The 15,464-nt window shown below is 44.8% G+C and overlaps 1 protein-coding gene and 1 long non-coding RNA gene across 3 annotated transcripts in view; one reads left to right on the top strand and one right to left on the bottom strand.

The window, feature by feature from the left end:
• Positions 1 to 8,554, top strand: part of PREP (prolyl endopeptidase) — a 109,412-nt gene extending 100,858 nt beyond the window's left edge. The window contains exons 13-15 of one of the 2 annotated variants that reach the window (XM_036902866.2): positions 2,524 to 2,655; positions 4,860 to 5,016; positions 7,816 to 8,554. In XM_036902866.2, the coding sequence (XP_036758761.2) occupies positions 2,524 to 2,655; positions 4,860 to 5,016; positions 7,816 to 8,110 (584 nt within the window). In that variant the 3' untranslated portion in view covers positions 8,111 to 8,554. The remainder of the gene's footprint in view (positions 1 to 2,523; positions 2,656 to 4,859; positions 5,017 to 7,815) is intronic. The other variant, XM_057489454.1, reaches the window with a different exon arrangement.
• Positions 7,095 to 15,464, bottom strand: part of LOC130679892 (uncharacterized) — an 84,917-nt gene continuing 76,547 nt past the window's right edge. The window contains exons 3-4 of the long non-coding RNA XR_008992888.1: positions 8,990 to 9,040; positions 7,095 to 7,350 (exon numbers count right to left, since the gene is read on the bottom strand). This is a non-coding gene — a long non-coding RNA (uncharacterized LOC130679892). The remainder of the gene's footprint in view (positions 7,351 to 8,989; positions 9,041 to 15,464) is intronic.

The following is a 15,464-nucleotide window of genomic DNA, read 5'->3' as shown; positions in this document are numbered from 1 at the left end:
AAAAGCATTTTGGCTAAAATGAAAAACAAGGATAGTTTCAAACACGTTGCTGGCACCACTCCCCCTTTAAAAACAAGTCCTTTCACATCTTATGTTGCTCTGTAGTCTATTTATTTTAATGAAGTACATATTTTTCAGAAGCATTCCCTCAAGACCATAATCAAAAGTGTTTTATAGCAATGCATGGGGTATATTTTTATCTATCACTGTCAGAAGTGAGTCTGCAGGGGACTTTCGGTATTTATTCTGTCTCCTGTGAGCCTGGCTTATACTGTTTAGCATCACCACTTGGCTGTCTGTTGCTCTTAAAAGAGCAACCTAAAGTAGAGCTCTCCTCTTCGCAGCGTGGGCATCCTTCTACCTGGCTGAGAAGTCATGTCCCCAGCGTGTGACTCTGTCACATGCAGGTTGTAGGCACAGAGCTCAAGTCGTTTTTCACTTCTGGTTTTAAGGATTTAGGTTCTGGCCTCTGAAGCCCATATTCTGGTTGCCTGAGGATATTGGTTTCATACTTAGCTTTGTTCCCCAGATTATCACAATTTTTTTAAGTAGTGATAATCTTTATTTGTAAAGCCCTACTCTTCCTTTTCTTTACATACAGAGCACATGCCCCCTCCCAGGATTTCGGGTATCTGGGATTCATGGGCTAACTAATAGTCTAAAGATGTTGTCCTTCACTTGCCTTATTCCTGGGTCCTTGGGGACGAGGATGGGGGAAAGTACCTTCGTTCCCCCCAGCTCTGAGCTTCTCCCCAGGAGAGACGATCTTCTCTCCTTATCCTTCAGATCTGTACATCCACTTTCTTCTCTGCCTTCCTGAACTTGAGGCCAAAGGTTCTGGCTTTGCATCAAATCAAATCCACAAAGATGAGGGTAGATCTGGAAAGAGATTTTCCTAAGTACCTGTTAGGTGTCTAGATACAGAAAAGGCCAGGCCTGACCCTTTACATCTAGCATGCATCCCAGAGGCTGATGCCAGACAACAAATTATTTGAGCATCCGATTAAGAGTGAGTGTTCTGATGAACGTGGGCTGCAGGCCTGCCTGCCGTTGTTAGATTGACGGCTACCAAGTGTCATCCCCAAAGATGATCAATTATCGTTATATTTGAAACAGCATAGAATTCATTGTGTAGAGTTTACATGCACATAACCTGCATGGACTGCTGGTCTTGTGACCTCTCCTCAAAGAACCCAGATTCTTTTCCATAAATGCCCTCTGTCATCAGGTGCCTACCATGCTCTGATACGAAAGGGCCCTTGGATCTGGTCACCTCTCTCATCTATGTCTTAATTAGAACCAACTTATTGTCTAAAAGCTTAGGGGAAAGGGGAGTTTGGAGCTCAACTGAGGCTAAACGTAGTCTGTGTACTGATTCATAAACTTTCTCCAAATTTAGGCAGTGAAAGGGCCAAAAATGGATCTTTTCTAGTTAGACCCTGGTATACTGAACACTGACAAATCTAAATTCCATTTTGTTAATGAGTTTAAAAATGTAATGTTCTTTAAAAATAGAGTCATATACCCAAAATGATATTATTCCTGGAAACTAAGTAATCTTAGCTGTTCTAATTCACCAATAATTTCATATTAAAATTTTAATGACATTTGTTTTGATATGACAAAATTTCTTCAGTAGCACTGCGTCATCTTTAATTGAATTTCTGCAGAAGTGGTTCATCTCTGATATCTCATTAGATCTGTGTCTGCTTTTTGTTCATGTCATAGGCAGTTATTTCTGACATCTGTTCCTTTGAGGGCTTGCCTTTGACTTCTGGCCTTTGGTCCAAGACCTTACGAATGTTCCTCTCTTTAAGTTTAATACATTGCCATGACTTCTAGATGCGAAAGCCCAGATTCTCTGGAGAGACGTGTGAGATCTTCATTCAAGAACTGGGAGACCACAGTGGGCTGCTTCTCTGCTCACCACCACCACCACCCCACCCAATTCCTACTTAGGTTCTTTAAATTGGGGGGCTTATTTCTCACTGTCACTCCCCCATTTCAAACCCCTGCAAAGAAGAGGGGTGAGCATTACTCCTCTGCAGAGGCCTTTCATCTCCTGAGACAGGGAGGGCACAGCCCAGGGCTCTGCGCTGCGTGGAGCTGCTCGGGGCCTTGTGTCAGTTCTAGCTTCCGCTTCTCCAGAAATCAGGTTCTTTTTGATTACGGGCTTTCCCACTTCCATTCTCATGGTTCCCTGACGTAACAGGTCATGTCTTCTCTTGCAGGTATTTGCCTTTTAAGTTCTAGAAGTTTTCAGAAAAACAAATCCACCCTATGGATTGGCAGTGGTGGTGTTAATGTTGGATTCCCAGAATACATAACAAATTCTAAACTGAGGCATTTTTCTAACGCAGTGTCAGCCCGTTGTGTTTAAGCTGCTTAAGTTAGCTGACCAATAGTTGCAACTATGCCTCATCCTCATTTGAATTCCCTTTAGGTTTTGAAACTGTTTGGGTGTTTCCCTTAATGTTTTGTTTTTTTGTTCACAAACTTTCTTTCACTTTCGGCGTGTTGTAGGTGGTATCTTGGACAAAAAACAAAACTGCTTTGATGACTTTCAGCATGCTGCCGAGTATCTCATCAAGGAGGGTTACACGTCTCCCAAAAGGCTGACTATCAATGGAGGCTCAAATGGAGGCCTCTTAGTGGGTGAGAACTGGACTTTTCTCGTTGTGCTTGCTAGGTCACAGTCTCGGGGTTTTCACATACTCGGTGGTGGGCAGCGTTCAGTTTACCTTGACTCATGGGTAGGAGCAGTGGTACAGAGCAAAACCCATTTGTATCTGGGCGTCTGATACGTGACCTATAAAGACCCCGCTGAACACATGTTATACAGACTTGACTCATGATAACCTGAAAAGCTGCCCCAGCTCCCTGTCTGAGCTCTTCTGGCCCAGACTGCAGTTCTCTCCATGAACCGGAGCCCCAGGTTCCTAGGGTTCCCCTGGCACAGGACGGAGCCCGCTGACCCGTGTGAGGCACACAGGATCGTAAGACGGGATCATCCCTGAACATTTCTCAAATGCCTTTGCCACGCGATGCTGCCTGCTGTGGGTGCACAGATGAGTCGGGAAAGAAGGCGGGTCCGTGTGAAGAGGTCGCACAGCAGAGCAGTGGGGCACCTTGCGTGTCGGGCCCAGTGCAGAGCCCTCGACACGCACGCAGCCTGTGTGGTGGGGACGTCTCAGGGAGAGGATGTCACTTGGCACACATCCGGATGACGGTGACGCTGGGGATGGAGCCGAGCACCGTGCTTTGTGGGGCTGCTCTTTTAACCTGTGTGGCACTGCCTCTAAGGAGCTTGCCTTCTGTTCCGTAATTAGTGAAATGTTTCTGTGCATTTTCTCTCTCCAAAGCACTTAACATTGAAGTGAACCTTTATGGTGGGACTGAACATAGCTTGCTGGGTCATCAGAATATGAGGGACAATTGTCCAGATGTCCAGGGGCACATATAGGCTCAACTTAAAGTACATGTGTGAAAATCCAGTTTTGGAGGGAGGTGGTCAGGGGGGCGGCACATTCGCTCAGTTTTCTGGCCTTTGAAATATACTGAGTCATGTCAAAGTCTGAATTCCTGTCCTTCCTCTTTACCTCAATAGAATACAATCTTGAATAAAAACATTTTCCTAGGAAAGAGGTAAAATCTCTGCAGCCAAAATAATTTGTGTAAATTTAGAAAGGGTAGTGACAAGATTCTTACCAACAGAATGGACAATACCTCTCCTGTTCTGGTGGGACAAGGCAGACAGCATGCCAGGCCCGGGTCATGCAGGAGCCTAACCAGACAGGACCTCATAGCCAGTCTAGGTGGCCTTGTTGACTCTTGGAAATGAGAAGCCTTTTAGGGGTTTCCAGCGGAGAAGTGTCATAATTTGACTTTGTTCTTTTTAAAACAGGGTCATGCATTGCTTATGCCTTGTTAGGGTGGATGAAGTCGGGTAGGAGGCTTCTGTCCTGGTGTGAGACACAGTGGTGGCTCGGGCCTGCGGCGGGGCAGTGGGCGTGGCAAGAAGTGGTCAGATTCGGGGTATGTTTGAATTTAATGCAACTGAATTTGCATAGGGGTCTATCCGAAGTATAAAAGGAGGAGATCTAGGATGGATCTAAGCTTTAATGTCAAAGGCTGTTGAAAATCCTGTTTCCAATGGTTTGTTATTTACTGGCTTATCTAGTAACTCCTTTATATTTCTGAAGTTTTATAGTCAGGAGTTGGTTCGTGTCTGTTAACAAAATTGGCCCCTTCAGGAACATGCATAGATGAAGTGCCCCAGCAAGATGCTGGATCCTACTTGAGAGGACAGAGTCCCACCTCTCAGCATCTCCGAGGGGAGGATGCATATCATGAGTGAACCCTGAAGCCGGCAGGGAGGTGGGAGCACCTTTTTAGTGGAAGTGCGGGCTCCTAGTCACGCCAGCTCGGAGCTGACGTCTCCTGCCTGCCTCGCACGGGGAGGCGGCCCCCAGCCTCACCTCCATGGCCCCCGAGCTTCCTCAGCCCCGGCTGCCGACCTGTAATTCCTTGTTTACTTCATCTTTCCCACCAAAGATGGGAAGGGACGAAGGGACACACAGGTTTTTCAGAAAGTCCTAGGGTGTTTCAAACAACACTCCCCCACTGCGGTCCACCTGGGGGAGTCCATCTCTAATCCTGACTGGAACACCCCACCCTTCGGATACATCAGAAGGAGGAGAAGGGCTTGTGGGCCATTAGACAGGCGGCTTACCATGGCTTCCTCCTGTGCTCTAAGAAAACAAGGCAGCCAGGGTCCTGAAAGCATTTCTGAAAACAACACAACACTGAAATGTGCAATAATGGACTTGCCTCCCTTTTCTTTCTATGTTGGCTTTTAGCTGCTTGTACAAATCAGCGTCCTGACCTCTTTGGCTGTGTTATTGCCCAAGTCGGAGTGATGGACATGCTGAAGTTCCACAGATACACCATCGGTCACGCCTGGACCACGGATTATGGGTGCTCAGACAACAAACAACAGTTTGAATGGCTTATCAAGTAAGGGTTTCATTCATACTGACCTATGCATGTTACTAATAATTTATATGGTAATATTGCTATGGTAACACAGCAAAAGATTGTTTGGCTCTTTATCCCCTTCAGTGTCTCACATTTGCATAATTTACTGCAAAAGTAGGGGAAGTGATGGAAATACCTTTCTTCCTTGTTTTGAGCTGGTCTTTAATGAACTACAAAGATGTGGTCAGCAGAGTTCTAAAGCAGCCCCTCAATTCCTATCCCCTCACTCTTCAGACACCAAGTACTGCTGTGGGGGGACTTTGCACATTAAAGTTACTGATCAACTGACCTTGAGATTATCGTGGATTATCTGAGGGGGGGCCCAGTCTAATGACCAGAGGCCTTAAGGGCAGAGCCCCTTCTCTGGCTGATGTCAGGAATTAGGAATATGAGGAGGATTCACCCACCATTGCTGGCTTTGAAGATGGAGGAAGAGGCCTCTAGAATCTTGAGAACAAACCCCCCCCCAGCAGCCCCCAAAGAAATGGGGACAGCTGTCCCACAGCCACATGAAACTGAACTCTGCCAACAAGCTCAATGAGACTGGAAATAGGTTTTTTTCCAGAATTTCCCAATAAGAGCCCAGCCAGCCAACACCTTGATTTTGTCCTTAAGAGGCAGAGATGAGCACCCAGCCAAGCCAACCCAGACTTGCAGAGCTGCGAACAGGAAATCTGTGTTGTTTTTAAAAGCTGCTCAATGTGTAGTACTTGGTTACGGCAGCAATCAACACCTGAAAGGTGTCATTCACCGTACAGCAATAAAAACGGAATTTCCTTTTCTGAATTAAGAAATAAGAAAATAAAGAGGAATATGGCAAGTGCACCCCAGCTTGTTTTATTCTCTCAGTACAACCACATGTATTGAAGCCCCAGTGGCATTATTGAAATATTGTACGGTGTCCCTCATTCATATCCCTCAGCTATTTTGGCAATAAGGTGGCAGACATGTAGATTCTCGGGACTAAAAGCTTCATTTTTTTTTTTTTGACTTTTCATTCTCTACTTCCCACATTTACGAATTTTTTATCAGCAGTATTTGAAGTTGCCCTTACGATAGGACAAGAAGCCCGTGTCCCCTATCCCATTCTTCTCAGTCAAATAAAAATATAGATAGAATAACTTTTAACTTCCCAAGTCTTCTATTTCATTTTATATGCTTTTATGGGTAATTATCCACTTAGAAATTTAGCTACAATGACTGAATTTTTTTAACTGAATACTTTTAAACTAAATTCTGTTCAAGATAGGCGGGGTACTTTTAAATGTACAAAGAGCCTCATTGATACATACCAGTAAAAGCGGATTCTTTGAAGACGCAATAGTTCAAATGAGAGAAAATATGCACTTAGGGATAACTCAATTGAAAATACTGAGTTAATTGTACATAAAAGGCAAAATATCCAGTGGAACCTTATGTTTCTGCGGTTAATTTGAAAACAAGAAAAAAGATGTCTTGAGAGAAAAATATTTGGAACTGAAGCAGGCTTTAGTTTTCCAACCCAGCACTCACAGGGCTGTATTTTCCTGTCACCTCTGCTCCCAAACGGGCAGGGGGCTGCCCAGGCCCTGGACGCCCAGAGTATGTCCCGTGAAGCATCATCAGGGACACTAAAGGGGGTCCCCCCGGAAAAGACCTGGATTTTGATTTTCAAGTTTGGGCATGGAGGGATAAATGAAGCCTAACAGATTTTTTTTCTACAGGACTTCTCAGGATGTTTATAAAAGTGGCATATATGTGAATCTCAGTGTATTAGTGTCACAGAGTTTTCCACAGTTGTTTCCCCATAGAACTAACCCTTCTTTGGAGGGCTGGGGTTGATCTGAAATGAGATCAGAAGACAGATCCATTGCCACCCCATCTTATCTATTGGGAGACTAAACCCCAGAGTGTTTGAGCCTGGACTTTTTAACTGAGCAGAAATTTTATTGTTTTCGACTTTTTAACGCTTCAAAATAAAACTATAAAATAGGTGATTATAGTCATTAATACTGAACGCTTCAAAAGCATGACACCCATGTTGAGTAAAATATAAAGTAAAAATATCCAGAGATTACCATCAATCACTGTTTAATGCAATTATACTTTTATGTCTTCTTAAAACCCTTTTTGCTAACTGACCTGGAAACTCACCTGGTACGTCCGAAGGGCCGCCTCTGCCCCTGGCTTTCTTACCATCAGCCAGAGGCGGTTTCTTTCTGCTGGACTATGAGGGCAAGTAGTGGCCAGCAGCCCCGCCGAGGTTCCCGGTTGGCAGACAGGAGACCAGGCCCAGAGAAGACCCATGTTCTTTCTAAAACTGCCAAGCTGAGCCTGGAGTCAAGGTTTAATAGTTATTAAGGGGGCAAAAAAGATGCTGTGCGCTGTGGGTTTTAAGTTCTTCAGCAAAAGAAAGGCTTGCACCTGTTTTGTCCACAGTCACTGGTTTAAAAAGACAACGAGTCCACTTTGTAGCAGTGACAAGTAAGTCTAAAGAATATGCAAATACTCAAGACAGTAAATGTGTATATAAGTTGGGTTATTTCAATAGCCCTGTGAGTTTCTTTCCTACACAGTCTTCCAAAGCGGGGGCCACAGAAGCAGCTCCCCACCCCATAGCGTGGCCGGGCAGGGCCTGAGTGACCTGCAGGCGTTGTCTGCGGCGGCCACCCGCGTACTGACTGGCTGCGGTCCTCCCTGCTAATGAGGTCAGGCTGGTGACTCCGCAGGTCCTCCTTGGTCATCCCGGTGAGCAAGCAGCCCTGCTTCGGGCCTCATGGAAATGCCTTTGCCTTTCAGATACTCCCCGCTGCATAACGTGAAGTTACCCGAGGCGGACGACGTCCAGTACCCGTCCATGCTTCTCCTCACCGCGGACCATGACGACCGGGTGGTCCCCCTCCACTCCCTCAAGTTCATTGCCACCCTTCAGTACGTCGTGGGCCGCAGCCAGAAGCAAAGCAACCCCCTGCTTATCCACGTGGACACCAAGGCCGGCCACGGGGCCGGGAAGCCCACAGCCAAGGTGATAGAAGAAGTCTCAGATATGTTTGCGTTCATTGCACGGTGCCTGAACATCGACTGGATTCAGTAAATGGATCGCCCACTACCCGCCCCGACAGCCACAGAAACCTCAAGGGCTTCCCCACCATCAAAACCGAGAAACCACTGGGTATAACGCTTCCCAAACGAACACCGTTCCTGCCCTCGCGGGCTGCAGTTGAACAGAACTGCTGCGCCGATTTTATCTTTTTTAGGCTTCTTTTTAGCAAGCCCTTGGTGTTCCTTTTTCCATCCTGTGCAGGCACATATTTAAAAAAAAAAAAAAAAAAAAAAAGGCATGTTTGGATAAATAGCTAAATGGCAGCCAACGCATTGTGAATATTAGATTGCGGGTTTAAGAGTCATAGGCATACAGAGCAACTCAATGAAATTTGCTTCTGTAACCATCACCAATATATCTTTAAACAAATATGAGAACTGTTCTCGTGAAAAAGACCTCTTTACAACATGAAATAAATGCTATTTAAGAACGGGAGGCTTTATTTCCGGTTCTTTTGTGTTGAGGGGCAACTCCAGATGTGTGGTCCTGTCCAGATCATGTGACTTTCCCGTGGGAAGAGCAATTCGCCTGTCCGCACAAGTTCATTTCCAAACAGTGACGTCAAGAATGTCAGCTCTGGAAAGAAATTGAGTGTGCCCATCCCGGCTCTGTTGTATAGGGTGACGAAGCTATTGGAGGTGGCTCGGTGTCTTACGTACCACCCACTCAGCTGATAATCTGATCTGGACTCTGTTGTTTGGAGGCCTACTTTTGAAAATCAATCAGTAGACCAGACACTTTAGATTATTCACCTATTTGTCTATCAATTTGGTTACAAAGTACTCCTGGACATCAGAGTGCCTAGGATAGAACACTAAGACCACATGAGTGAACTACCCAAACAGATACATTTATCCAAACTTATCTTACCCTCAGAAATTTCAGCATGTCCCAGACTGTGTCTCCTCCATAGACCACTTCCTGGAAATAGAAAAAGACTTTACCAAAGCACTTTTATTGTCCCCTGACTCCAGATCTTTCGGAGGAGGCTATACCATTCCTAAAACTATTGCTCATGAAAAAAAAAAAAAGTTAAGGGCATTTGTTTTAACAGCTCATGAAACACTGGTCCCTGGGCATCAGTTTGGGAAACGCTAATCGAATTTATGAGAAAAAAGTTTCTTCTTTGTCTTGTTTTGTCAGATTTCATGAAAATATTGCTTATTTTATGTGAAATAACCTCAAAAAAGAGCTTGAAATATTACTTCATTATTTCAATAACTTGCACTTTTTCAGGTAAGTCCTATTTTCCAAATCATACCCATTTGTGCTTTTCTATAGAGCCCTACCTCTCAAATTGTGGTCTAAAATCAGACACTATTTTTTGTCAAGTGTATCTCCACATACCAAGCACAGCTGAAAGGTGGTCATATTGTTTGGTTTTTCACTTCTAGAATCATGTTTCCTAACACTGTTCTTTTAAATAAGTACTGTGTATAATGCAGCTATCATTGAACTTGGGATTCCCTAGAACCCCCAACCCCAGAGAAAAAGTGTGCCACTAGCTGGCAGTGCATGCAGAGGCTGGCACAATCACCACTTACCTGGAGAGATGCTGACACTAGCTAACTGCCATGGAACTGCTGACCACCATGGCAGAAAAATAAAGCACATTTGTGGAGATAGGCCAAAGGCAGCTGTTTTTGCTAGACCAACTGGGTCTCTGATGTTCACACAAATGAGTTGTACCCTCTGAGTGCATAGCCTTTTCAGGCTTGCACAGAATCCAGGCATACTTTCCCACTGAGGTCTCCCACTCAGCAGCAGAAAGTGAAAATACAGTGTGTAGGGTCTCAGCTTCAGAAGCCAATCAGGCCCAAGTTCAAATACCAACTCTGTCATTTAGTAGCTGGTGATGATGAGGAATAAACAAAGTAGTATGCTTACCATGCCCAGCACATAACTGCACGTTCCCAGGCTAATTTTTTCACATCTAGATTTTAGCTGGACAGCTGAGCCCACAAACTAGGTAGCTTTTTTAAGTCTGAAATACTGGAAGTGAGATGAAGTCGGGCCCTGCCCAGATCTCAGGGTGTCTTCCCTATTTGATGCCACCTTCCCTTGCAGCCTGGGCTCTGCCCCTCTGCCCCATCCTATGTTGGTCTATGGTGTTTTGGGGAAAAAAATGGCAGATACACGACAAAGGTGGTCTGATTGCCTCATCAGAAATCTGTTATATACCTATATAATAATAACAAACTAGCAGAAAGAGAAATTAAGAGAACAACCCCATTTATAATTTTATCGAGGAATAAAATACCTAGGAATAAATTTAACCAAGGAGGTGAAAGATCTGGACTCTGAAAACTATAAGACACTGATGAAAGAAATTAAAGATAACACAATAAGTAGAAAGAAATGCATGCTTATGGATTGGAAGAATATTGTTAAAATGTCTGTACTGTGCACAGCAATCTACAGATTCAATGCAATCTCTTGCAAAATTCCAATAGCATTTTTCACAGAACTAGAACAGAGAATCCCCAAATTTGTATGGAGCCACAGAAGACCCCAAAGAGTCAAAGCAATCTTGAAAAGGAAAAACAAAGCTGGAGGTATCATATTCCAGATTTCAAACTATATTACAAAACTTAATAATCAAAAGTATGGCACTGGCACTAAAGCACACAGATAAATGGAACAGAATAGAGAACCCAGAAATAAACCCACACTTACATGGTCAGTTAATCTATGACAAAGGAGGCAAGAATATAAAATGTGGAAAAGAGTCTATTTAATAAATGGTGCGGGGAAAATAGCTATGCAAAAAAGAATGAAACTGGACCACTCTCTCACACTATATGAAAAAACTTAAGATGTGTCAAAGTCCTAAATGTAAGACCTGAAACCATAAAACTCCTAAAAGGAAAGAAACAGACAGTGAATTCTTGGACATTGGAATCAACAGTATTTTTTGGATCTCTCTTCTCAGGGGTAACAAAAGCAAAAATAAGGATTTAGAATGAAATCAAACTAAAAAGCTTTTTTGCACAGTGAAAAAATCAACAAAATGAAAAAGCAACCTACTGAACAGAATATGTTTGCAAATGACACATTTGATAAGGGGTGATATCCAAAATATATAAGGAAGTCATAAAACTCAATGCACACACACCCAACAAATAATCTGACCATAAAATGGGCAAAGGAACCGAACAGACATCTTTCAGAAGAACTACAGATGGTCAACAGACACATGAAAAGATTCTCAACATCACTAATCATTAGGGAAATTCAAATCAAAACAGTGAGATATCACCTCACACCAATCAGAATGCCTAGTACCAAAAAGACAAGAAACAACAAGTGCTGGTGAGGATGTGGGGAAAAGGGAACCCTCATGCCCTGTTGGTGGGAATGGAAACTGGTGCAGCCACTATGAAAACACAGTATGGAGGCTCCTCAAAAAATTACAAATAGAAATACCATACAATCCTGTAACTCCACTTCCTGGTATTTACCCAAAGAAAACAAAAACACTAATTTGAAAAGCTGTATGTATTCCTATATTTATTGCAGCATTATTTACAATAGCCAAGATACGGAAGCAACCTGAATGGACATCAATAGATGAATGGATAAAGATGTGGTTTATCTAATATGCTCTGCCCACTTCTCTTCAGCCTCACCATGTTTGATAATTTGCCTTCCTGAATCCAAGTCTCAGTTCCCTTGAAGTCTACCTGCTTACTGACCAGAGTGACCTTTAGAGAACAAATCGGATCCGCTAACCTGCTGCTTTGAGCCTGCAGTAGCTTCCTGCAGCCGGACGCAGAGACAACGTGTGCCTCAAAGCCGGAATGGGCCCCTAGGAGGCGCTGGTGGTAACACGATCCCCAGAGTAGCGGGGCAAGTTATCTCCCAGCTACAAATCAGTTAGGTGGGGAACATGCTAGAAATACAAACATACGGGGTCCTGTCCACAGAGATTCTGCCTCAGGAAAGGAACCTGGGATCCGCACTGTGATAAGCTTCCAGGTAATTCTGATGTGGGGGGTGGTCAGCTGAGAAATCAACTATGAAACACCAAAATGTTATTAGTTCTCAGGGGGACCTATGAGAAATTTTTCCTCCAGTTTCCAGATTTCTGTAATCCTATTGCAATCCTGCTGTAATTATTAGATGTACCTATATTTATTTAAAATTGCATTAAATAAAAAACCAGCTAAATGAGAAGTCCTGGCAGATTCTAACTTCTGCTGCATTATAAGGATGTTATAATTTTTCTTACTTAAAAACACGGTAATTTTTTTCCTAACGCTCATTAAATTTAACTCCCTAGTGGTGGGGATATAACCCTTTTGGGATCCTGATATGGAGTCTTAGTGTCTGTTTTAAAGATTCAGCCACTGCTAGTGTCCAGCAAAGGCATTTATCAAGCTCTGGTCCCCATATTTTAAAACCCAGGCTAGGCAGTGGCCTGGCTGTGGGGGTGCAGGACACGCTACACATCAGGCTGGCACAAGACAAATACAGTCCATTCCAGTGCTAAATATGTCTTTTTAGTCATTCCCAATATTTTCAAATTGAAATAAAAATTAAGCAATTTCAAAACCCCAAGCAAGTAATTATTTATGTCAAATTAATTATTATTTTATAGGGGTCAAGACATTTCAAAACCCCTATGTCAACTTACAAAGGCCTTAGCATAATTCCCAACAGTAACCCTTGACTTCACTTGTAAGCAAAGTGCATATTACACCAATACAATTTAAAGTTCAAATAAAATATATATAATGTAAATATTTTATCTCCCAACAGAATAAGAGTAGCATTTAATCAGACTTCTTTACAGTCAACATTCTCCTCCTTCCACTGGTCCTGCAGAGTTGCAGTTGACCTGAGCGGGGAAATGCTGGCAGAGAGAGAGGACATGGAGAGCCGAGAGGCGGCCCACACTGGCCTGCGATAGGCTGTCACCGCCCCCAGCTCCCGGGCTCTGGGTCCGACCGTGACATGTGCCTCCTTCTTAGGCTGAGAATTGACTCCTTCACCACTTGTTCGTTTGTTGGTTCTTGTGACAAATTATATGTCTTTAACTCTGAAGAAAACTTTGGGGATATAAATTATGACAGATTCCTCATTAAGCAACAGAGCATCTGTTTTGGTTAAGTAATGAGAATATAAATATTGAGATAAAACTTTGTCACAGACTCTGACCACATGCAAAACAAAGGGAAATGGAGAAGGTATGAACTAAACACACTTGCAAACTCAATATTCTGCTACGTTTAACTATTTCTTTTTGAGTTTGGAGTCTACCATGTAAATCGAATAAGCTCTAAATGAGTGAGTAAAATCAACTGGGAGAACTAATCAGGTTTTCCCCAATAGCCACTCTTATCCTGTGCAGATGTTTCTTTTGGGATTACTCAGCATTTTTATTAAAAAGTAATTGAGTTATTACCATAATACCAGCCCATTTATTTGTTTGGACTGGGTATTCTGGCAGAATTCAGGGCATCTTTCAAAATTAAACAAGATGTCTCAAACTGGAGACTAGAAAACATTAAGAGCCTGGAGGGGCAGAGGAAGTGACGAGCGCAGGGCTGAACCGTGGGGCAGAGGCTGCCCTGAGCCCTGAGCCTGCCGGCCCCTGGGCGAACTTGGGGAAGTTATTCCCAACTTCAGGAGCTGCAGATTCTCCAGCCACAAAATAAAAATACTATTTACCTCAAAGGGCTAATACGGAACATGTGGATTCAGTGAGTGGATGGCTTCCCTGACAGAGCGCCACCCTCACGGCTGGTCTTTCTCTTGTCCTCCCCGAGGGTCCAGTCCTGTGTCCAGAGCGAAGTTCTGCTCTGCGCCCAACACAGGTGACTGCTGAGCCTCCACAGGCCTGGCCGTCTCCCCGTGGAGGCTGGGCATTCTGTCCTCCCCCACCTGGCTCCAACATGCCAGACGCTTCCCCTTACTCTGCAGCTCGTCCATCTTGCCCTCAGGCTCGGGTAGTCCTCTATCCTCCTAGAACCTTTCAATTTATTCAGTGGACCAGGCAGGCTGCACACCTCAGGCTGCTGCACACTCCTGCAGACTGTAGGAAACGGGGAGGTGTAGACAGTAGTCAGGCGCCTTGGGCTGCTGCACACTCCTGAAGGCTGTAGGGAATGGGGAGGTGTAGACAGCAGGGTGTAGACAGCAGTCAGGCACCTCGGGCTCCTGCACACTACTACTGCAGGCTGTAGAGAACGGGGAGGTGTAGACAGCAGTCAGGCGCCTCAGGCCCCTGCACACTCCTGAAGGCTGTAGGGAACGGAGAGGTGTAGACAGCAGGGTGTAGACAGCAGTCAGGCACCTCAGGCCCCTGCACACTCCTGCAGGCTGTAGGGAACGGGGAGGTGTAGACAGCAGGGTGTAGACAGCAGTCAGGCGCCTCGGGCCCCTGCACACTCCTGCAGGCTGTAGGGAACGGGGAGGTGTAGACAGCAGGGTGTAGACAGCAGTCAGGCGCCTCAGGCCCCTGCACACTCCTGCAGGCTGTAGGGAACGGGGAGGTGCCTCGGGCCATCTGTCAAGCAACCTCTCTTTCAGGGATGCACAGTGGCCAGTTGAACAGCATCAACCTCCTGGGGATCCAGAGGGTTCAGGGCCCAAAGCCCTGGTCTCTTGTCCTCACCTACTTCCCAAGGTTCCTGGACATCAGTCCAAAGAGGGGCGATTAGGACGCGTGTCTCACTGCCTGCTTCCACATCCGTATTTTCTCCCCTCCTCTGCATATGCCACCTACCCTGTGTCATACACTGAGCCTCCCTATCCCTTCCTTTATTATGATCTAGTCCACAGGGTCACTCCTGATGTGTGCTAATGAAAGTCTCTGTCCATAAAGCTTGCTTTCAACACAAATGCTTTTTGGCAGACGCAGAAGTCCTACTCGTACACGTCAAAGGCTGGACAATGACTCTCTCGTGTGTTCCTGCTGTACACTCTTAATCTTCCTCAAGGGAAACAGATCCTTCTGGCCAGGAAATGCCGCACCGCTCCCAGTAACCTCTCCGACTCATATCTCGTCTCTCCTGATTAAACAGGACTGGAAAGTTCCCCTAGAAAGAACAGCTTAATCTGGGGACTTGGGGAAAACACAGAGAGGAAGTGGATCATTGAGGGCAGAGCAAGCCACGTGGCTCTTTGCTTTACCACATTGAATCCGCCTTTGGGTCACGTGTCTATCCCAAGCTGACTGGATCAGAGCACGCAGTCTCTTTTCCTTTAAACACTATTTCAAAAGACAGTGCATTCCTCACCATGAGAACTTCAGAACAGGTTCTCAAACCTCTCACAGCTGCAGAAACATCTTTGCCATTCTAACAATTCATCGCCACCCCTACAAGATTCTGCACGTTTA

This window comes from Manis pentadactyla, chromosome 12, assembly GCF_030020395.1.
Source record: "Manis pentadactyla isolate mManPen7 chromosome 12, mManPen7.hap1, whole genome shotgun sequence".
NCBI classification, from domain to species: Eukaryota; Metazoa; Chordata; class Mammalia; order Pholidota; family Manidae; genus Manis; species Manis pentadactyla.
Note: the sequence above shows the minus strand (reverse complement) of the source record. Positions and strands in the feature narration are given on the sequence as shown.